The following is a 23,649-nucleotide window of genomic DNA, read 5'->3' as shown; positions in this document are numbered from 1 at the left end:
TATCAGCATTTGTAATGTTGATGTTTTGAAAATAATATAACATTTATTATGGTTCTATCTATCTGTGTGGTTTTATAACTTAACAATTTTTCTTTTTATCAAAAATCGTTTTGTGTAAATGTGTTTCCATATGATGAAACATCTTTTTTTGTATAGCTTCTAATTAAAGAATTAACTTTCTCAGTTATTTTTTCTAATAGAACTCTGTGTAGAATTACTTTAATATGTCTTTTTTACATTGCTAATACACAAACCTTTATCTTATATTTACCAAAGTTGTACATTAAATTTTGTGTGTTTTGAAATTCAAGTTAATATGCAGTCCACATAGCCTTAAAACTTGCAGTTTTTACTTAAATATTATAATACCAAGTAACTCACACTGTATTTAACCAATAGTTTTAATATTTTATTTAAAACGTTTCAAATGGCGCTCACTGATGAAGTGTGTAGAAGTCTGTCCAATAGAATCGAACAATTGGAGTTGAAATTGGGTTCTGGTGATGACAAACCAAAAGATCATGTTGGTGATATAAATAGTTGCGAACTTAAATTATTGTTTTTTTAACTTTAATGAACGATAACTCTTATTTATGTTGAAAGTTTTATTTTTTAAAATATTATGTGTTAAGTTATTAAAACAACGAAACCTGTACTTTAAGTTTATAAAATATTAATTGTTTATTTTTAAACATTTCCAAATAACATCTAAACAAAAAAACTTTAAAGTTATTTATTAAGTTTAAATTTATTATCAACAATCTTGTACATGCGGTATTATGTAATGCTTACTTGTTTTAATTTATTATTTTTATTTACTAATATATAACAGTAGTTTCTAACAAATGAAACTTATTTGAACCTCATTTCACAGCTCTTGCAAACCATAGAAAACGTGGAAAAAGGGTTGAAAAACATCGCTTCAAAAAGAGATAGATTCCGACAGGCTTTCGATAAAGGTAACTTTTGTTATCATTTTAGTTTTTAAGGTTTTAGCATAAAAAACTAATATAATAATTACATGCAATTTTTCAAAGTGTTTTTTTAGTACTTAATTTTTAATATTGTATTGCCTTAATGTGGAAAAATTGTGTTAAGAAATTTGAGTTTGGTTTTAAAATTTTAAGAAAAAAAGGTATTCTTCAAATATAAATAAATAATATTTTGCAGAGATATTGTCATCCTTTGCAGTGGTATTTTTTGAGATAAAGTAGTTGCAAGTGATGTTTAAAAAAGTTAAAAAAAACTTCAATAGTTTTCTCAATTTGTATATGCTCATGGCCTCCCTCCTTTGTCCCCCTAAATTTCTGTAATGGTCCCCAAGTGGCCACCTGGCCCACTTTGGGAAACCCTGCTTTGGATAGTTTCGAGACTTTTCATTATTCACTATTTTCCATTGGTTCCAAGTATATATATTCTTATTAAAACTTTTTATTTTATAACACCTCCCCAAATAGCCCACCTAACAAATGCCAACTCTACCAACCCGAAACTTAATTTATAACATATTTTTGTGTGTTATATTATTTTTGGTATTTATATTCATTGTTATTTGTTATACCATATTTTTCCTCACAGCGCCCCAAATAGCCCACCTGACAAATGCTGATTACCAGCCCGAAACATCGGATCACAATGAGCTTCAATACCGAACAGAATACTTGTTGTCACGTGAGAAGGAAATCAGTGATGCGTGTCACAAAATGGAGGTTATTGACGAGCTTCAGAAACAGTGTTTTAGCAAAGAGGGCGAAATGTCCAAATTGCACAAACATGATGGTAAACTGGCTCAATTGGAAAAAGTTCAGATTGATCAGAAGGTATGATTGGTATATTTATATATTTTTTAATTATGAGGCCTATAAACTTGTTTATACTTTTAGTTAATTTGTTTCAAACTGATCAAAATGCATGTAGTATTTATTACTATTTTAACTTTCGAAAACCTTAATTGTTCTAATAGTTGTTTGTTCAGATTATGATGAGACCTAAACTCTTTGTTTGTGATTTATAAAAGTTTTATATGTGAATAAATTATACGATGGTAAGATTACTTAATTAAGTAAAGTTTGCTTTTTTGTACTTGTTAATTTTAAATATTTGAGAACAATGATAGAATATTGATGTATAAAGGCCATTGCGTTTTAATTTTGAGCTTTTTGTTCATGTTTGTTTTAAGTTGTATATGATGGTACTCTATGAAGACTCTATGAAGACTCTCAATTTTAGATTAATAAGAAGCTTGAATTTGATTATTATTTATGACATTTTATATTGTTTTTTTTTGTAATTTTTAATCTCATGTAGTTAGTGGGTCCAAACTAAACTTATCTGGAGGTTAATTTGAAATTTTGTAAAAACCTTTACTTGTAAGCTATTTCAAAAATAGCACAATAAGAAAGGCTTATATTATAACAGTTTCATATCATAGTTACCCGTTTAACTTTTTGCCCTTCACTTTTACCCCTTTATTCAGTAGTTAAATTTTAACCGATGTGAAAATTTTGCCCACTTAGAAACTCTGACATAAAATTTTAGTTAAGTTTAGCATATTTAGTTAATTAAAAAACTTTAAACTTAACCTTACTAATAGAAAATAAAAGAACTAACTTTTTAGTATGTTTGATATGGAAATAAAAATTAAACAGGTAACTTATACCAGCGACTTTTCAATATTACTAATATGTTATGACTGATATCGGAATTTTAATCAAGTATATTTCAACTATCACGTTTACTAATAGATACCACACTATAAACTAAGTTACAATTACTGTACTCATTAACTGTTACTAAAACTTTGATGGGTAGATTTTATTAAAAATTGTTATCTCTATATTTATAAAAGTAAATGATTAAGGCCACATGGGTCCACCTTGGTTTTTTAAAAATTGATCCTATTTTGTTTTGTTTTATCGAACTAGGTTCATTTTAAGAGAATTAAAATAACGTTTATTAATATAAAACTTTGTTAAATAATGTTTTTGTGCAGCTTTAAAAATGTTTCTAATAATAGAATATTTAAAAATCAAATAATATTTTCAAAACCATTTCAATAATATATATTGTTGTTTTAATTTTTACACAACAAAGAATTTCACAATAGCAAGAAAGTTTGCTCCTAGTCAAGCAAGCAATTTTCGTCCAATCAAAATTGTTCCACGTATCACAGTTATGCTTGAATGATTATCCAACATTGTAACGGTTGGATGAACATAACCATAGCAACGTGACTCAATGATGCGTACAGTTTGCTGCACCATATTTGTTGTCAAATATTTGCACAAATTTGATATTGAACAGTAAAATAGCTTATTACAATGTTACTGGTCAACAAACTCTTAGAAAGTAAAAACGATATTAAAGTAATCTTTATCTATCTTATGCTTACAATTGTTTTTCTCTCTTTGTTATCAGTGCCTAAGGTATAGAAGTAAACAACCATGAAAAAAACCGAATTTAAAAAATAAGAACAGAACGTTGTCATTTTTTTGTCTCAATAATTTAAATTTAGTAACATGTGTATACAAATAACTCAAAATAAAAACAATTGTACAGTTTTTTTTACTTAAAATAACTTAATTTCATAGGTTTTTTACCTAGTTAGAACTATAGTTAAAATGATATAAAGTTTATTTGTGTGGTAATATTTAAACTTCTTTTTTTTTTTTGAACAATTTTGTAATATAAATTATTTCACAGGAAAAATTGGACAATGTCTCAGATGAAGTTTTGCATTTGATGACGACATACAACGATATTGTAAGTTTATAAAGAACATTAGTTAAATTTAACGTGATTGTAAATGATTTATTAAACAATATACCTAGTAATTAGTTAATATATTTTTGATTAATTAATGCATTAGTTATTCTGATCTAAACACAACTATTTCAAACTATTCATCAATTATAAATTTTGAAACAATAAAGAAAACGAAAAATTTCAAAATGTTGTTATATGACTTAGATATGTACATTTTTTTTGGTCAATTTATTTTTAAGAACATCTAAAATATAGGTTAAAATTTAAAGTTTTTGTGCAGACTTACAAACTGCTTGTTGTATAAACTTTAATATTTTTCATGATGATTGTAACATGATACCAATAGTTTGAGTTTAAGTTTTAGTATGCTTAGTGGCAATATTCCAATTGATAGTAACATATCTCATAATTTTTGTGCTTTGTTTTTTAATAGAAATTGGAAGTTTTAATTTACAAAATGCCACATATTTACAATAAAGAATAGAACAATCTATGTTGCAACTTAAATTAATTAGAGCTTTTATTAAGCCAAGCTGTTGATAATATTAATGGAATGCTTAATGTAGTTTTTCTAAATGCTTGTTGATTTTATTAAAGTTTAACTTGATAAGCTTTATACACTATCTGATTTCAATAAATTAAAGTAAATGAGTATAAAGAACTAAAAAAAAAATTCAGATAAATTTCAATGTAGTTTGTAAATATAATTTTTTTTTTAGATAAACGCACTATCAGTGCAGTTCGTTCAGTGGGATTCAAAATTAACAAAACTTCAGGAAATAAAAGATCAGAAAAATAATGAGTAAAATTAAATTTATCTTTTAGAACGCACTTTTTTCTCAAAACATATTTTAATTAGTTGAAAATTTATTTTAAAGTCTAAAGTTAAGAAGTATATAAATAATTTTTAATTATTTTCACTGTAGTAACATGTAATATAAGTTTATTTTAAAGCTTTTATAATACTTGATATCTTTTGAAAAAACTTAAAAACTCTCAAACTGTGTAATCTAAATGTGTAATCTCAGTTTAATAGTAATCTTAAGCTTTCTGTTTTGCTTTAATGTTTTTTTAAGAATTATTCTTACATTCTTAATATGTTTGTTGTACTATTGTTATTTTTGAAAATTTAAAAAGATTGTCAATTTACATTTTAAGTTACAAAACTTATTATATTACTGTGTTCCAAAATAATTTGTAATAGATGTAATAGATTTTCAAACAAAGATATTTTAATTTTTGTTTAATGCATGAATAGTTATACGTGAGTATTTAGTTGCTAGACCATTACAATACTTGATAAGTTATTTGAACTTTTTATTTCGAAGTGTTGTGTTTTTTTTTGTTTATGGTAAACCACTTGTTATCTTGAATTCGAAATTTCCAAAAACAATCGCTTTTTTTTGTTATTATGCCCACTAAAAAATAAAATATTATTGGTTTACAATAACTAGACTAGTCTTGGTAGACAATAAATAAAAGAAACAAATTTATTCAATTGTTTAAAATTATTAGACAATGAAGAGTTTTAATTTTCTGAAACTTATAAAATATTATTTTGAAATAAATAACAGCATCATGTTAATTTTTAGTCAAAAAACCTGTTTTATTTTTTTGCTAATTAGTTGTAGTAATATATGTTTTTTTTGTAAGAGTAAAGTTTTTTTTCAAGAAACAACAAATTATTCAAAACTAAGACAATTCGTTAGTTCACTTGCCAAAAAATATTTTTTAAACTTGTTTTAAAGAATTTATTTATAAATTAAAACAGAATTGAGCTCAAAATTTTATATAAATTTTCCAAAAAAAAAGCAAAACTTCAGCAGAATAAAATTGATCATTAACTTAGTTGTATAAGTTTTAAAAAGAATTACTATAATTGAAAGGTTATTATATATTTTTTTTAATCATTATAATAAAGGTCTACATGAAATTTATTCAGAAAATTTTTGCAATGTTTGTCCTTGATAGGTTATTTAACAAAAGATCGTTGTTGAAATCTTTAATAAATTAAGGTAAATTAAAAAACGAAAAGTTGAAGCACTTTCAGTATGGTATTTAGATATATAAGTTGTAATTTCCAACTCGAGAGTCAAAAATATTTGCAAAGAAATTATCATTAGCTTTTAATTCCATCTAGTCAGAAACAAAAAGTTGTTTAAAAAAGCTGATTTTTATTTAAAAATCGTTATTAAATATCAAAAAATTAGCAAATTTTCTGACCAGTCATACAATTCACTGCCAAAAAGAAATCTGTTTATAAGTTAGTTCAAGAAAAAACTTTTTTTGATAGTTGAAATCAAGAAGATATACAAAAACCCATTTTGAACATGTTTTTGTAGTTTATTAGTTTTATATTTTTGGAGTAATACTTTTTTTAATTCTATCCAGTCTGGAAGATTTAATAGCTTACATAAATTAGTATTCAGTGTATACAAGCTTTTTATTTGAAATTATTTAATGCAATAAAATTTAAGATATTTATAACCTTGTTGACAACAAAAGCAAACAGTTTTAAATTTAGTTGCTTGTGCTTTAAATTAACTTAAACATATTATCCTTTCGTAATAAATCAGGCATACTTACTGAGTTTCTTTTTTAATTCTTGTTCAATTGCAAATGTGCATAAAATTTTGAAACCTTAAAAACATTTTATATATGCGATTACTACAAAGACTATGAAAACTTGAAAATTTCTACAAGCGTTCAAATACTTATTATAAATGTATATATATGCATGACTCTTTTATTTAAAAAAATATTGTTAGTGTCTTTACAACTAAAAAAATTGTTACTTAACTTTGGCTCGTTTTTTTTTTGTTTTGTCATGCAACTTTTATCTTTAATAAATTGTTGTATAACAAAAAGTCAAAATACAGTAAAACTAAAATTATAAATTTGCTTTTATAAATATATTTGATAACTTGCTTCTTAAACATTTAATTTTGATATTTTCTTCAACTTACTGTTTCAATGAGTATGTTGTTAGTATGAAAAAAGTAAACAATTAATGAAAAAAAGTTTAAATATTTAAAAATAATGTTTATAAGAAAACCGTTATTAGAAGTAACTTTATTTTTAACATGTGTAAAGTTAAGTATAGACCTGGTAAAGTTTAATGATGTATTCATGTTTTATAGTAAATTAATTTATTAAAATAACAAATTAAGTTGTTTATTCTTAAACTAATTTTATACAAGTTTTTAACATGTGGCAGAATGTTTTTTTACAGACTCTACATATTTTTTGTTTTCATGTTATTATTAAAACTAAATGATGTTGCTGTCCAACTAATACGGACACTATTGTCCTAACATTTGAATTTTTAAATGCTTTTATACACTTGAAACACCCTTTTTTTTGCAATACACAAATATTATAAGCTACTATTATCATGATCAGTGTTAAATAATTAAATGCTATGAATATGGTTTAGCATATGTTATATATTTGAAAATTATACTACGTCACTATTCAAACAACATATGAAAAATCTTTTATTTTGGTAAAAAGGCTGGTTTAAACTTAAAAACAATCAAATAAATTTTATTTTAAATTAAAATTGTAGTATTCTATACTATTTTAATATTTTTCTTAATCAAAAACATTATATTATACAGTATGCAGCTGTCATTGGGAGCGTAATAAATTTCGTAACTAGTTTGAACTTTTCAAATATATTAAAAAAAACTTATTTAAATGTAACTACTAAACCAGGGTTTCCCAAAGTGGGCGGTATCGCCCCCCTGGGCGATTTTAGTAAGTTGGGGGGGCAATAACTAGTAAAGGGGCAAAAGGGGGGGTGCGATTTTAAAATTTACACTAGATATTCTTGAGTTGCAGATGAAGAGCTATAAAAAAAGGTCTAAGGTGTTTAAAATTGTAGTCTTCTTGTTAAAGGGGGCAATAGCTTTTTTAATTTTTTCAAAAGGAGCAATTTGTAAAAAAAAGTTTAGGAAACTCTGAACTAAACAGTTAGTATGTACTAAAACATTTATTTATAAAATATACAACCAAGTTATTTGCTGAAAATAAAAGTTTTAGTGTAATACGTATTTCCATAAATACGTTTTTTATTGACAACTAAAAAATTTAGCTTATTTTTGTAATAAAAAAATGAACTGCTTTTAACTTCCTTTAATAACCACCTTAAACTTTTCTTAATTTTTTCTAGTTTTTCTGCTATTTTATGTAGTGTTTTGATTTAAGACCTACAATTTAAATGTTTACAAATTTAAAAATATCAGACGCTTAATATTAATAAATGTTAACATAATTAATTCTGCTTAATAGTTTGGTTATTTCCGACGACACAAGTTTACTGCAGTTTAATGTTAATTAGAACTATTACTTTTACAGCTTGACCTTAATGCTTTGCTTCTAAATAATAAAACCCAATAAATATTTGTTATGCAATTTTAATGGTAGTAAGTAGTGAAATAAAAATGAATTTTAAAGTTATAAAGATTTAAAAATACTTTTTTACAATCACACTACAGTGATTCTTAAATTAACTACAAGCCGAAAGAAAGAATTTACAATAGCTATATCTAAACATTGTTTTAATAAAAAAGTTGTCACCTTTTCATTTTATAAACATGTTGCGTCACTAAGTTCATTTAAAAGAAAACTTTCAGTTCTACTTCAAAAAGAAATTTATGTTCATTTGTTTGCTAAAAAAGCGAAACAGAAACAAATATTTGTTAAAGAATGTTTGTTTTAGTAGTGTTTTTGAAAAACAAACAACAAATAACAAGATTTTCTGTATCCTTATAGTTTATTTCTTTTAGTAGTATTTCATTGAAAATATAAAGTATGGTTTAATTAAGGTTGCTTGTTGTTTTTTTAAATCTAATTAGTCCTTTTTTAATCAGTGCTGTTTCGAAACCAAATTAATTAATTATTAAATAAATTTTAAATATAGAAGTCAAAAGTGTAAACAAAATAGTTCAAACAAAGTTTAATATGTGTATATAGATATATTAAAAATATGTAAAGATAAACATAGCTAAAGTTATTATTGTTAAGCATATAACAATGTAGTCATTTAGAAATAAATATGTTTTATATAATTGGAAAAAGCAAATTTAAACTATTTAATTTAAACAATGTAAACTGAAATTAAAACATAAAAAACTTATTCCCTTATTTTAAACTTAATTTAACGGCAACTTTTTAACTTTACATTCAAAAATAAATATAAAATATTGAAACAAACTAATAACAGGTTATCAACTTCTCATAATTACTCTTAATACATAAATGTTTAAAAAAAATGTTACATTTAATTTATGTTCTGATTATAAATAAGTAAAGTAAATTATTTAAATTAATCATTTTCGTAAACTAAACTATAAAGTTAGAAGACTACAATAAAAAATTCCTTGTTTAGTTATTATTGTTATTAATTTTCAAAAACATGTATCTTTTAACATAAAAAAAATATAACCACACGTTGTGATTATCAAACTTATATAAATGTTAAGATTAACAATAGAATAATACATACAAACAGTTATTACAAATATTTAATGTAAGATAAAATTACAGTTTTTAATTACTGACAATTTAACGCCACAAAACTAAAACATCTATTTGCAAAACTAAACTTTTAGTTTTAGTTGGTTATTCTTGTTTGCTTAATAAACATATCTAAACAAATAAATAAGAAAAATAACGCCTACAAACATCAAATGTTATAAATTTTTGTGCTACTGTAGTAAGTAATTATATTTGTAAAAATTTTGTAAAACCGAACTAGACATTTATTTTTAAAATATACCTTAAATTAAAGTTGTGTGTTTTTCTACAAAAGTACTTTTACATTATAAAACTAAACGTAGTTTATAACAACATTATAAGTAAAACTTGTTTTGAAAGAAATAACAATAAATAATTCTATAAAAATTTAATGAAGATTTATGTAAATAGAATAAACTTTAAGTTAATTGTAATAAGTTGCTTTTTATCTACGTATATTAATGTGTTAGCTGTTTTCTTTCTGTAAAACCGTTAAAAACAACTTTTTATAAACGCTTAAAGTGCAAAACAACAAAGAAAAGTTTAAAATTTTGTTTATAACCGAGTTAATAATTGATTGTAAATGTTAAAATAGTAACAAAAACATTTTTCAATTACTTAAACTTTTATTTTTTGATTAAGTATTTTGAAAATAATACTTCGACAAAAAATATTAAAACCTTCTAAAATTAAAACTAAATTGGAATTTTAGTTTAGCAAATTATTTTTTTTAAACAATATTGCCTTCTACACCGTTCAGTTTTACAACGTCACATAACGCTTTCTAAAACAAGCTTTTAGTTTTGGTTTTGAAACAGTCGGTTACAAACAAGTTTTGAATAGCACACAAGTTTCATTTAAAAATACTTCTAAAATAGATTTTTAATTTAAAAAATTTTAATTGTATTTGATAAATATTTAAAGTAAGTCAGAATATACAAAAAATAAATGAAACCTAAAACATTTTTTATTTAAACATAAGACTAAAATTATTTTGATTTTTTTTTTAATTTAAACTACATAATAAATGTAAAACTAAATATATCTGATTACTAAGAAATATTTAACACATGTATGTTTAGTAATACAATTAACTGACTATGTTTTTAGAATTTATTTAAATTTGTAAAATTTGAATATAAATATTTGCACTTGTTTATATGGTTTATTTTCAAGATTCTTAGTGTCATTTTATTTTTATATGCTTTCAACTTTTAAACCGTTTTTTTTTTAGATTTTAGTCACTTTTGCGACTTTTAAAATTTATCCAAGACCTAACGATTGGGGTTCATGGAGATTCAAATTCTGCTTTAGTTGTGTACATAAATAAAACAAGTAGTATTTATACATACGTAAGTTTATCTTTATTTTTGTTTTAAACATTACGTCAATGCGTGTTTTAGTCGAATATCTTAAAGAAAATAACATTTGTCGGGTTTTAATTATAAATATAATAAATTTATACTTTAAAGTATATATTTAAAAAAAATCATTTTTTATATTTACATACATAAATTGAAAATTGTTATCTTTTAGACTTTATGTCAACGAGTATTTTTTAATGAAAAAATGAAATAAAAGACAGATAAACTATTTTAGTTCTCTTTAGATAAAATATTTTTTAATAGTTTATTTGAAACATAGCTTTTAGAAACATTTTTCATAAAAAGCAATTCAAGCTTGTAATTTTTAGCTTAATATTATCAGCACAGCCCCGTAGAAAATCTAAATTTTATCTATTTTTTGTTAATAAAGTACAAACAAGGATTTAAATATTTTTTTATAAATTAAATTCAAGTTTAAAATAAAACTTTCAGAAGTTTGTAAGTATTTTATGAATTTAGTTTTGCAGTATTGAAGCTAAAATTTGTAATATTCGCTGTAATAATATTTTGAAAAACAAGTTTTTAGTTTTAGTTTTAGTTTCGAAAAATTGTGAAAAAATATGGTGATAAATATTTTAATCGTATATAAAAAAAAACAAAAAAAAAAGGTAAAAGTGTTTAACATTTTTCAATGACTGAGGTATTAAAAATACATTTTATTTTTAGTATCAGAATCTGACACTTAGAAAAAAAAGTAAGTAGACCAGACATCCAAATATTACAACTAAAAACTGTTTTTAGTTTTAATAATAGAAAGTACTTTCATAAAAAAATTAAGAATTTTGAGCTGATTGATTATTTTATTAAAAAATTTTAAAATTAAAAATATATTGATATTATTTAAAACAAACTTTGTAAAATAATTTATTTATAGCTTTATAGAATAGTTTTGTTAACAACAAGCTAAATTAAAAAAGTTAATGTATTACTTTTTTTAAATTCCTTATATTGATAAATCTAAAGCTCTTAAAAATAAAAGAAGTTTAATTTTTTAAAACAAAATTATAAATAGCTTTTGAGCTGTTAAAACTGTTTTTTCAAACTTATTTTAAAACAATCTGTTAAAAAAATTACAACGTAATTATAACTTTTTGTAGAAATATTCTACATAAAAGTTTTGCAGTCAGTATTTGGTTGATTTTCAAAAAACAATTTGAAATTTATCTGAAAAACTACTTAAAAAAAATTCTAACGAATTTAAACTACATTGTTTATAAAATATATGTTTTATTTGTAAATTCAACTAACATTTCTTCACAAAGTGTCTTAGAATTTTTTTTAAATAATTTGTTTTGACCAAAATGTTTTATTAGCAAACTAGAATAAATAAACTATAGGATGAAAAAATATAAAAAGTTTAATTAAAAAAAAAACTAAAATGGTTTCAGATAAATTTGTAATTCTAACTAAAACTAAAAGCTAAACCTCACAAGTTATTCTGCTTGTTATGATTTTTCCAGAAAAGTTTATTGCATACAAACAATTTTTGGAAAATTTTCCTATTTTTGCAACAGTATAAAATATAATTGAAATTATGCTCAAATTATGTTTTTCTTGTAAGTTATTTTAATAAAATCACTAGATTAACTTTGCCAATTTTAAGAAAATATTTTTTTAAGTTATATTAAGTGAGACACTTTTTTTTTAAACATTTTCAATAAAGTCAAAGTCTAAACTTAAACAAAAAAGCCTTAAAGTCTTTGAAATTTTTCTTTGAGAAATAAAGTTTTATTAGTAATAGAAAAAAAAACATCATCAAAACAAGAGAGTTTCAATATTGTTTATGGCATAATAACATTACACATAATACAAACTAATTAAAAAAATTTTGATAAATTTTAGCTTGAAACGTAAATATCATTTCAAACAAAAATGGTGTGTATGTTAACATTTAAACAATAGAATGATTAATTAAAATAAAAAGAATAAAAAAACTAAAGTCACTCACATTATGATGAGCATAAAAAAGTTACATTTATGCGATTGGAGGTTTTTAGTATATATTTGTTTTTTTAATATAACTAAAGTTAACTATTTTAATTACACGTATAAAGTTAAATTACGTAACTCAAAACTTTGCTTTAAAAATTTGAGTAATAATTTAAAAAGAAAAGTACTTCCGAACATTTAAAAGGAGTCTAAGGTTAATTGAAAGAGATTAATTAAAGTGAATTTTGATTAAACTAAACCTTTTAATTTTATATAAGTTTAGCTTTTAATTTTATAACATTATGTGACTTTAAATAATCTTAATTCAGTTGTAGATATAAACTTTATTTATGTTTAATTTTAATGTAAATGTTTTTATTAAAATTCTGTATTATAAAAATAAATGAAAAAAAAAACTAAAAAAAAACTTGTAACTAATAACTAATTGCTACAAAGACTAATTAAAACAAAAATTAACGATGATTCTTTTTAACTATTATGAATCTTTTACTACTTTTTAAAACGTTTAAAACTTTAAAATAAATTAAATAGCATGTTTTAAGTTACTTTAAGTTAAAAAGTAAAAAAAAGCCAAGACTGTTTGTATGTACTAAAAAACTTTGATCGAAAAACTTTTATTGAAAAACTTTTACAAAAAACTCTTTCAATCCCTTGACATTTGCCAATATTTTGTAAAAGCTTTTAAAAAGTAGAACTTTGATAAAAATTTGTTTAGAGCTTATAAATATGATAAAATCAAACTCTCTTTTTTTTAGTGCTTTGAAGTCGTGATAACCTTAAGTATAGTAGTAAATATAAATTTAATTAGTGTTGTTCTTTAACAATGTTTTTCATTAAGTTCCATTCGAATATCAGTAAATAAAAGGCATATATTTAGAAAAAAATATTTTAAATAATGGTTACAATTATAACTACTGGTTAAGTTAAATAATAAAAAAACTTATGCTGTGATACATTTTGCTACTTGATAAAAGTATGACACCTAAAAGCTTAAGTAACTAGCGTGTTTTAAATTACTTAATGTTAGAAAAACTAGCAAAAAATAAATTCGTTTTTATAAAACCTTGAATAAAAGTTGTTATTAAGATTTTATTCAAACGATCATTTTAAAACCAACTTTATGCGCTATACAAACAAAACTAAGCAAACAAAATATAAAAGGCTTTTGTTGCAGGCTGAAGCAGAAAGTAAATTTTAAAAGCTTTAAAAATGTTTTTAAAGTTGAACCGACCACACAGCCAACATTCATTCAAAAAGAAGTTCTGAAAAAGTAAATGTTTAAACTTTATATAGTGTTTAAGTTAAACTATGTTACTTATTAATTTTTCAATCATCCACATTACGGTGAACTTTAAAATTTAGGTGGTATAGTTTACTCGATCGGCGGTAAAATTGTATTTTGAACTTATTAAAATGTATGCAACTCAAGTTTAAAGCTTTTACGGCGACAGCTTACGTTACGTCGACAAAAGATTTGTAATAAAATTGTTAGATGTTGATCAAAAAAGATAAAGGATAGGTTAAACTTTAAATTAAATAGTTTTTTACACGTGTTTCAAACCTTTAAAAACTTTATTAAACTAATTTTTTTTGCATCTTAATGTTACATTTTATAATTAACCTATATGTTGAAATATTGGTTTTATTTTCACACATTGTAATCATACATTATAAAGTATTTTTTGTATAAAACAACTTGAAATAAAATTTACAACATCACTACTAAAAAAAAATTAAAACAAAAACTAATTACGAAACAATACTACTACTGTTTTATTAAGTAAGATAATCTTAGGTTGTTGTGATAGTTTTTTGATAACTATTTTATTTTCATTAGTAACACTTTTTAAAGTTTGATTTTTTTTATTTTTTAAAACCAAATATATAAGTATATAAAAAAAAATTAAAAAATAGAAATAAGTATACATTTGACTAATAAAACCAAAAGTATAAAAATATTAAAAAGTAGTACACTAAAACTTATAAAATTATATTATCATCGTATATTAAAAACAGGTATAAATATTTAAACAAACAAAACTAAGTTAACAAAGTGTTCGAAAGCAAGAAAAACTTTTTTTAATGGTAATTTAAAAGTTTGTTTGTGAGAAAAAAGTTTAAAAAGCTTGAAAAAATATCTAAAATTTGTTATCAATCAGTAATTATAATTAAAATAGATTATAAATCGTTATTTTTGTTTTTTTAATTATTCAAACTTTTATTTTATTTTAATGTCACTCACATTGTGGTGAGTCACAAAAATAAACTCATATACGTCATTGGTGGTTTGAATATGTGTTGAAAAAAATTAAAATAATAAAATAAAATAATTTTAATTAAAACGAGTATAAATTACAATACACCGCTAAAGGTGTTTGTTTTTCACTTTTAAGAGATTTCATACGCTGTAAGTAAATAAAATGAAAAGAATATTAAACCGAATTGAAACTTCGTTTGTTAAATTTTTTATAGTTAAACATATATATAGAATATTTTTTATATCTTTTAATAGAAACTTAAGATAAAAAATGAAAAGGAAATTTAATCTAAAAGTTTTGTTGATGTAGTATTTAATATACAAGCCTAGATAAAATTCAGAAAATTTACAAATGTAAATAACAAAAAATTTACTTAGTTATTAACTGAGTTATGTAAGAAAAAAATATAAGCTTTATCCTTTAAAATAAAAAATATAAATATAATTTTTTTTGTACCCCGGGTCCGTGTTTATAGTGGCCTCCTCGTGGAATCCCTAAAAAAAGTGAAAACACAAAAACTTTGATGTTTTTTATTTCAAAATTGATTGTTTATAAAAAAATTATAGTTATCAGTAGTATCGTATTGAAATTTTTAAATTTTAAAGTAAAAAATCAACAACCTAAAATAAGCTTCAAGATTTTTTTTTTACAAATTAAAGGATTTTTCAAAAAGATAAGCAGGCTTAAGCTCGTTTGAAATTTTTTCTCACTATTGGAATTTTCTTCGCTGTATAATGTATAAAATAAAAATAATAAGGAACGTGTGAAGCTAGCATTTATGTTTTTTAGATATGAGAAATAAGTTGTTGAATATTTAATTTATTTTAGGTTAATTTCAGTAAACTTTATTTATTTATATACAAACAAAATTTATATATATTTATTTTATTTTAAAGGATAAAGTTTTTCAACAGTATTGACTTGTTTAAAGAAATATTTTATTGATTTTTTTCTAAACTTGGAAATTTCTTTATTGTTTATTTGGAACAGCAATTTTGTTTTCATTAAAGAGAAGGTCGTTATACTTTAATATAAACAAATCTGCATACAATATTTTTAATATGGAAATTATAGTTTAGTTAAATTAATATAAAATTATACAACTATTAAAAGTATAAAGTTGATCGTTTGCTAATAAAGATCCTAGCAAAACAAGCTCACTGCAATTTATAATAATATTAAATTTAAACAATACTCTTTCTTTATTATACTTTTACATGTTTCTGTGTGTTAACAAGTTAACACACTATTTTGTTGTATTTTTTGAGACTTAAAACTAGGCTTGATATTAAAATACAATATTTAAAACTTAAAATTTTACATAAATCTAAACTGCATTCAGTTTTTTTACTTGTATAGACTAAACGTGATTCATGCTCCTACTAAAAGGCGCATGTTTCCGTTTACCTCAGTCATTGGTAGAGTTTTTACTAAGTTGTATTGAACAAACTGACTATTTTTTATGGTACTTATTAAGTTAAAAGAAAAAAATATAAAGTTCTTAGTGGCTCAATATAAATAGAGTAGTAAAATTTCGAAATTTTTCATTCAAGTTTTAAACGATTGTTTTGATTTACATTACCTTAAATTTCTAAAACTTCACAATTTAAGTTTTCAAGATCATAAAAATGTGAGTAAAAATTAACTGAAACTATAGATAATAGTTTTATTTAAATGTTGCAATCGATGGTTATTTAATAAAAAACAACAAGTACTTTAAGTTTTTGTTTACCTCAAAGAGTAACAACAACCTTTTTTGATTTGTGTGCTAAACAACAAGTAGATAATTCAAAGTTGTACATACAACTTCTGCTTAAATATTTTTATTTAAAACTTTAAATGTTTAAACTTTTAGTCTTGCAAATATATAACTAATTTAAGGAACAAGATTTTTTCATTTATTTTAAAACAAACAATTTTTATTTACTTTAGTGCAAATTAGCAACAAATTTGTTAAATATTTTACCAAAACTAATATTAAGTTTATTTTAAGCTGTGAAAAACTTAAACCTATTATTAGTTTAGTTATCATTTTATTTTTCTAATTATTAGTATATTCTTTATAGTATTGTAAATTTTGTATCTAATTTTATATGAAATTGAAAAGTTTGTGAGATCTTCCCTTATTAAAAATAAAACATATTGTATTGTAAAAACAATATGAAAATATAAAAATTCAAATTAAACTAATTTAACTATTATTAAACAATAATGATTTTTTAATTATTTTAACAAATACATATCAAAAAGTTCAAACTGTTTTTATATTGATTTAAAATTTTAAACATGTTTATTAACTAGAATTTGTTAAGCCACAATTACGAAGCAATTTTATTATAAAACAGCTACCTAGAACATAAAAAAAAATATTGTTGATAATTAAGTTTAAAAACTTTTATAACTTTATAGCTACGTAAAAACTAGTTTGATACTAACAAAAAAAGTCAAAAATTATGTGTGGTTTAAAATTTAGAAGTGTTTAAGAATATATGACGCTAAAGCAAAGCGGAAATACGTAAAATAGCACGTCTCAGTCTGCAAAAGAGATACATTGTAATCAGATTTTATTTACACAAAAAGTACTTTTAAATACCTTTTGCTTGAATAAATTTTAATAATAAATTAGCGATAAAAAATATCAAGTTTTGAATCTTATAAATAAAAAGTACTGTATGCGACTATTTTTATTAAAGTACAATCGAAATATTTAAAAAAATATATTTTAATCTTAATTTAAGTCAACCATTGGTGGTTGAAACTCTGTGTTAAATAAGTTTAAAAAATAATTAAAAGTATTTAATATTTATCAAGTATGAAGTACAATACGCCACTAAAAGTGATTTTTTTTTAGTTTTAAAAGAATACAGTTTAAGTAGATAAAAATTGAAACAAAATTTAATCTAAGAGTAAAGTTTACTTAGTGAAAGGTTAATATTTAAGTCTAAACAAAATTAAAAGAAGTACAAATGCAAGTTATAAAACTTTTGCTTATGTGCAAATTAGTATAGATTGGGAAATATGTTATATAACATACTTAAAACATTTTTTGAAGGGTCGTATTTATACTGGTATCCTTGCGTGACCCCTCAAAAAAAAAAAACAATACAAAAACCTAATGATTTTTTTAATTGGTGAAATATAAAAAAACTGTAATTCTTAGTTGTTTTGTATTGAATTCATACACTTATAAAGTAAAAACTAAACGATCAAAAATGAGTTTAACAAGCTTTTTTTAAACAAATCATTAAACAAATCAAAGTTTAAAAAATATATATACCAAGCTTACGCTTGTACAAAATTTATTTTCACTATTGGAATTTTCTTCGCTATAGATATAAAGTTTAATGTAATTAATTAATAATAATAAAAAACTTGTGAAGCAAGCATTTGTGTGTTTTAGATTAGAGGAAATATGATTATTAAATGTTTAATTCAGTTTAATTTGATTCAAGTAATTACTTATTTATTTGCAAACAAAAGTTTCTTTTTCGTTTTAAATATTAGTGTTGTTGACTTGTTTAGAGTATTTTTTTGTTCAATTAATCTGTACTTGGAATTTTTTTTACTATCTATTTAAAATAGTAAATTTGTTTTGGTTTTTGAAAAGGTCGATCAAGATTTAAATTTAATCGTTTGCTAATAAAGAACCCAGCAAAATGAGTTTACTCGAATACACGATAGTAACAAATTCAAACAATTTAATACTCTTTCTTTATTGTACTTTTACATGTTTCTGTGTTTTAATTTTTACACACTTTTTTGTTGTATTTTTTGAGACATTAAACTTGGCTTGGTAATAAAAAATTATGTATACTTAAAGTTAAACTTTTGTGTAAACCAAAGTTGCATACAGTTTTTTTACTTGTACAGACTAGACTTGATTCATGATGCTGTTTAAAAGCTCATGTTTCCGTTTATATCAGTCATTGTTAAAGTTTTTATCAAGTTGTCACGACTAAACTAGCTATTTCTTATGGTACTTATTAAGTTTAAGAAAAAAAAGTTTAATGTTCTTACTAGCTCAATATAAAGTAGAGAAGTAAATTTTGAAGTTTTGTATCTAAACATTATTTATTTATTTAGTTTTAAATTACCTTAACCTATAAAGCTGCTCAACTTATGTTTTTAATTCTCACTTGAATGTGAGCAAAAATAAAATAACTATAACTAGCAAGTAAAAAAAAACTTTATAATTGGTGTTTATTTAGGTAAGAAAAAGCAGTTATGTTCTTTTAAATGTTGTATACTTCGAAAACCAATAACACAATAGTCACTTGTATTTTTTTTTACATATTTTTAGCTTGTGTGCTAAACAATTATAAGATATGTATAACTTCTGCTAAATTATTTTATTTGTAATAATAGGTACTTTAACTTCTAATGTCAACTAGTTCAGGCAGCAAGCAATTTCAAAAATTTCAAAAATATTTAAAAACTTACCGAAACTAAAGTTAATTTTATTTTCAGTTTTAAAACTTTTAAACCTGTCTTTAGAATAATTTCTATATTAAATAATTGTAATAAATCTTGCAATCTTTTTAGCATTTTAAGTTTGGTATTTAATTCTAAATGTGGATTTTCGAACTATTTGAGATATAACGTATAAAATTTTTAAAAACATTAAATAAAATCAAAAAGTAAATTTTAACCTATTTATTTTATATTAACTAACAAAAAAAAAATTAGTTTATGTTATCAAAATATTTATCAGAAAGATTATGTAGTTTTTAAATTGATTAAAGAGTTTTAAGAATTTTTTTAAACTAATTTTTCTAGCCGCACCAGCTAAGGAATTTCTAAATTAAACACGTATAAAACACTTGTCCAAATTTCCTATATATAATTGAGTTAAAGATTTTTTTTATAATAACAACCTGATTTTTGCATAAATAAATACAAAAAATACTTTTAAACTCCCAAAATAATAATTAAAAAACTATAAAACTTTGAAATTGAGAAGTTAACAGGGAAAAATTACGATTTTGCGAGCGGGTGTTCGCTACCAGTAGTTACATAAAAATAAACAATCTTGTTTAAAAATATCAAATAAACTTTTTTTTTGTAGTTTTAATACTGACAACCGAACAGAAAGTTATTCAAGCAGATATTCGTCACACATCACGATTAGTCTGCGTTGTGTTAAATTTTAAATTACACAAAGTATAGTAATTATTTTGAAAAAAATTTAATCGAGAAGTGTAAACAAAACAGTCAAGTTTTGAATATTATAAATAAAAAAAATTGAAAGCGACTTTTAATTGTACAAAAGGACAATTAAATTATTTGAAATTTATTTTTATTAATAACAATGAACGATTGAACTTGAAATAGAAATAATAAAGCTATTAATAGTTAGAACTGGTATACTATAATTTGTTTAAACTAGTTTTTAGGCTATAACAAGTAGGAGAAAGTTGTCTTACGATAATTACTAGTTTAACAAACTATTGCAAAAGAACGTAAATACAATAATACGTGTTGATTCTTATTCAATCTACTGATACTATTTGAAAATTTAATTAAACCTACCGTTCTAAATGTATAATATAAAAAAATTTCAAAATATAACTTTTTATCTAAACTAGACTCAAAACAAACTATTACTGTCGAAAAAATAATGTTGTTTAAGTTTTTTAGTTTTAATAACTAGTATTGTTTTTATTAAATTATTTTTTTATTTTATTTTTGCACTAAAACAATTTAAAACCAACTTGAACAATGTATTTCTCCTGATCATACTACAATACAAATAAAAGCATTACAATAAGTTTTTTTAATAACTTCAAATTGCAAACAAAACTTAATTTTAGTACAGTTTTTATTATATTGAAATATTGTTTTGCAGTGCAAGAGTGAACTTCTATTTACAAATTAATTATTCATAATAGTGTAAATTTGGCTCAACTTATTTTAGCTTGTTTCAATAAAATGAACTGAATAAAAAACAAAATGTTTTATTAGCTACACTAAAGCTTTCATGTTAGTACCTAAAAAAAATTAAAGGTTTCTTTTATTAATTTTTTTAAGAAAATTGTCAATTAAAGTAAACATATAATAATTTTAATGAAAAAAATAAATCGTAAACACTCAAATCTGTTTCTATCAAGAGTTTATAAATTTGATTTAATTAACAAAGGGTTTAGCTACAGCTCGTTAAAATTATGATATAAATACACAGCGTAATATGCTTGATCAGAATAAAAACAACTCTATCAAATAGTATGCAAATACTTAGTTTTTTTAACTTTAAATCAATAGTTTTTTACGTAAACTGAAAACAAAAGAAGCTTAAATATTTTACTTTAAAAACTGAGGTTTTGTCTTTTTTAATTTTAGTTATTCAAATATTTTTTTTTTCATAATCAAGTAAGCATTAAGCTGAATCATTTAAAGTTTTAAAATTTATTATTAACAATCATTTAAATTTTTGCAACTGTTTAATGTTTTTGTTTATTTGTACTAGTTGTATTTTATTTATTTCTTTTACGAACTTTGCTTTCAACTTTAAAATCTTTTTTTTTTAATTTAGTCACTTTTGTGACTTTTAAAATTTTATCCAAGACCTAACGATTGGGGTTCATGGAGATTCAAATTCTGCTTTAGTTGTGTACATAAATAAAACAAGTAGTGTTTATACATACGTAAGCTTATCTTTATTTTTGTTTTCAATATTACGTCAGCGCGTGTTTTAAAATATCTGAAATATAAAAGCAGAGGTTTTAATCCTCATTATAATAAATTTATACTTAAAAATAATAAAAAAAAAAAACAAGTAGAATATTTACATACATGAGTAGAAAATTATTAATTTTGAGACGTTATGTCCACGTGTTTTTTTTTTGGTTAAACAAATGAAATAAAAAACAGATGCTTTATTTTACTTCTCTTAAAGTATGTTTATACTTTAAAGATTTACTAAAATATAACTTTTAAAAACAATCATCTATAAAAAACGTTTAAAGCTTATAATTTTCAGTTTATTATTTTTTGCACAGCCCTGTATAAATTCTAAATTTTATCTACATTTTGTTTAAAAATATCAACAACTATTTAAAATTAGTTTTTATAACTTAATTCTAAGACAAACTAAAAGTTTTATGAAGTATTTATAAATTTTATTTTGCAGTATTAAAAAAGAAAATTTTGCAAACATAAGTGTTTGAAACACATGCTGTATAAGTATTCTTACAACACGCTTTTAGTTGTAGTTTTAAAAACAAAATACGACGAAAAACTTTATATTTGTATACAAGATACACAAAGAAAAAAATTTTCAGAATTGTATAATACTAAAAGTAAAAATTTTGATATACTGAAGTATTGAATAAACAATTTTTTTTGTCTCAAAAACAGGCAATTAGCTAAAATAAATCAACTAAGGTTCAAATAATATAACTAAAATCTGTTTTTAGTTTAACCAAATAGTACTTTCTTAAAAACCATAAGAATTTTGAGCTGATTGAATTTTTTGTTAAAAAAATTCAAAAATTAAACAAATATTGATAATTAGTAAAAACAAAGTATATAAAATACAGAATTTGAAACAAACTAAATTAAAAAGCTGAATGTATTATTTTTTTTGATATTTATCTATTGATAAATCTAAAAACTTAAACAAATTAAATTTTGTTAAACAAAGTTAAACTTACTTTTAACTTGTAAAACGCCTTGTATTTTTGTTGTTTTTTTAGATTTAATTTAAAACAATCAGCTAAAAAAATAACAACTTAATTATAATTTTTTGTAGAAATGTTCCACATAAAAGTTATGCTTATGCAGTCAGTTTTTGGTTGAACTTTAAAAAACAATTTGAAAATTTATCTAAGAAACTAATTTAGAAAACTGTTTTAAACTATGTTATTTATAAATTTTATGTTTTATTTTTAAATTTAAGTAATATTTCTTCACAAAGTGTTCTAAAAGTTTTTTTTTAATAATTTGTTTTGACCAAAACTTTTTCTCAGCAAACACGAATAAATTAACTATAAGATTAAAAAAATGCATGATGTTTTATTTGAAAAAAAAAAATTGTTTCTAATAAAATCTAAAACTTTTTGTGATGAATATCACACTTCGCTAAAAATTTGTATTTTTAACTAAAACTAAAAGCTATACCTCACAAGTTAGTCTGCTTGTTATTAAAATATATTGTTCTAAAAAAACTATTGCATATAAAAGATTTCTGGACATTTATTTTATTTTTACAACTTAAAAAAATATTAGTTTATAATATAATGTAAAATACGTTTAAGTTATGTTTTTCTTGTAAGTACTTGTTTATTTTAAATAAGATCTTTAGATTATCTTTACCATTGAAAAAAATATTTTGTTAAATTAGGTTAAGTAAAACACTTTTTTTTTTAATATATTTTTATTTTAGTAAGTTTTAAGCCTAGACTTTAACATAAAAGTGTTGAATTCTTTGAAATTTTGAATAAAATTTTTGTTAGTCAAGAAAAAAATAATATTCAAACAAGGGATTTTAATTATTGTTAATGGCATAATAACATTACAAATTGAACAAACGAATTCAAACAACTTTAATATATTTTAGCTTAAATCGTAAATTTCATTTTAAACAAAAATGGTGTGTAAGTTAACACTTAAACAAAAGTTAAAAAATAAAAAAAATGAAATTTTTAAATCACTCACATTATGATGAGTATAAAAAATTTACATTTATGCGATAGGAGGAATAAAATATGTATTCGCGTTTTTAATATAAGTAAAGTTATTATTTTAAATATACGTAAAGAGTTATGTTACGTAAC

At 22.1% G+C, this 23,649-nt stretch overlaps 1 protein-coding gene across 1 annotated transcript; it reads left to right on the top strand.

Moving 5' to 3' along the window:
* The first annotated feature begins 403 nt into the window (after nucleotides 1-403).
* On the top strand, nucleotides 404-4,780 carry LOC145831884 (dynactin subunit 3-like). The gene is made up of 5 exons (XM_082939235.1): nucleotides 404-523; nucleotides 875-959; nucleotides 1,579-1,820; nucleotides 3,703-3,762; nucleotides 4,485-4,780. The coding sequence occupies exons 1-5, from the start codon at nucleotides 428-430 to the stop codon at nucleotides 4,569-4,571; spliced, it is 570 nt and encodes a 189-aa protein (XP_082795361.1). The 5' UTR covers nucleotides 404-427; the 3' UTR covers nucleotides 4,572-4,780.
* Nucleotides 4,781-23,649: the final 18,869 nt, after the last annotated feature.

This window comes from Thalia democratica, chromosome 3 (assembly GCF_965202585.1).
Source record: "Thalia democratica chromosome 3, ktThaDemo2.hap1.1, whole genome shotgun sequence".
NCBI classification, from domain to species: Eukaryota; Metazoa; Chordata; class Thaliacea; order Salpida; family Salpidae; genus Thalia; species Thalia democratica.
The sequence above is the reverse complement of the archived record's forward strand: the minus strand, read 5'-3'. Positions and strand labels throughout refer to the sequence as shown.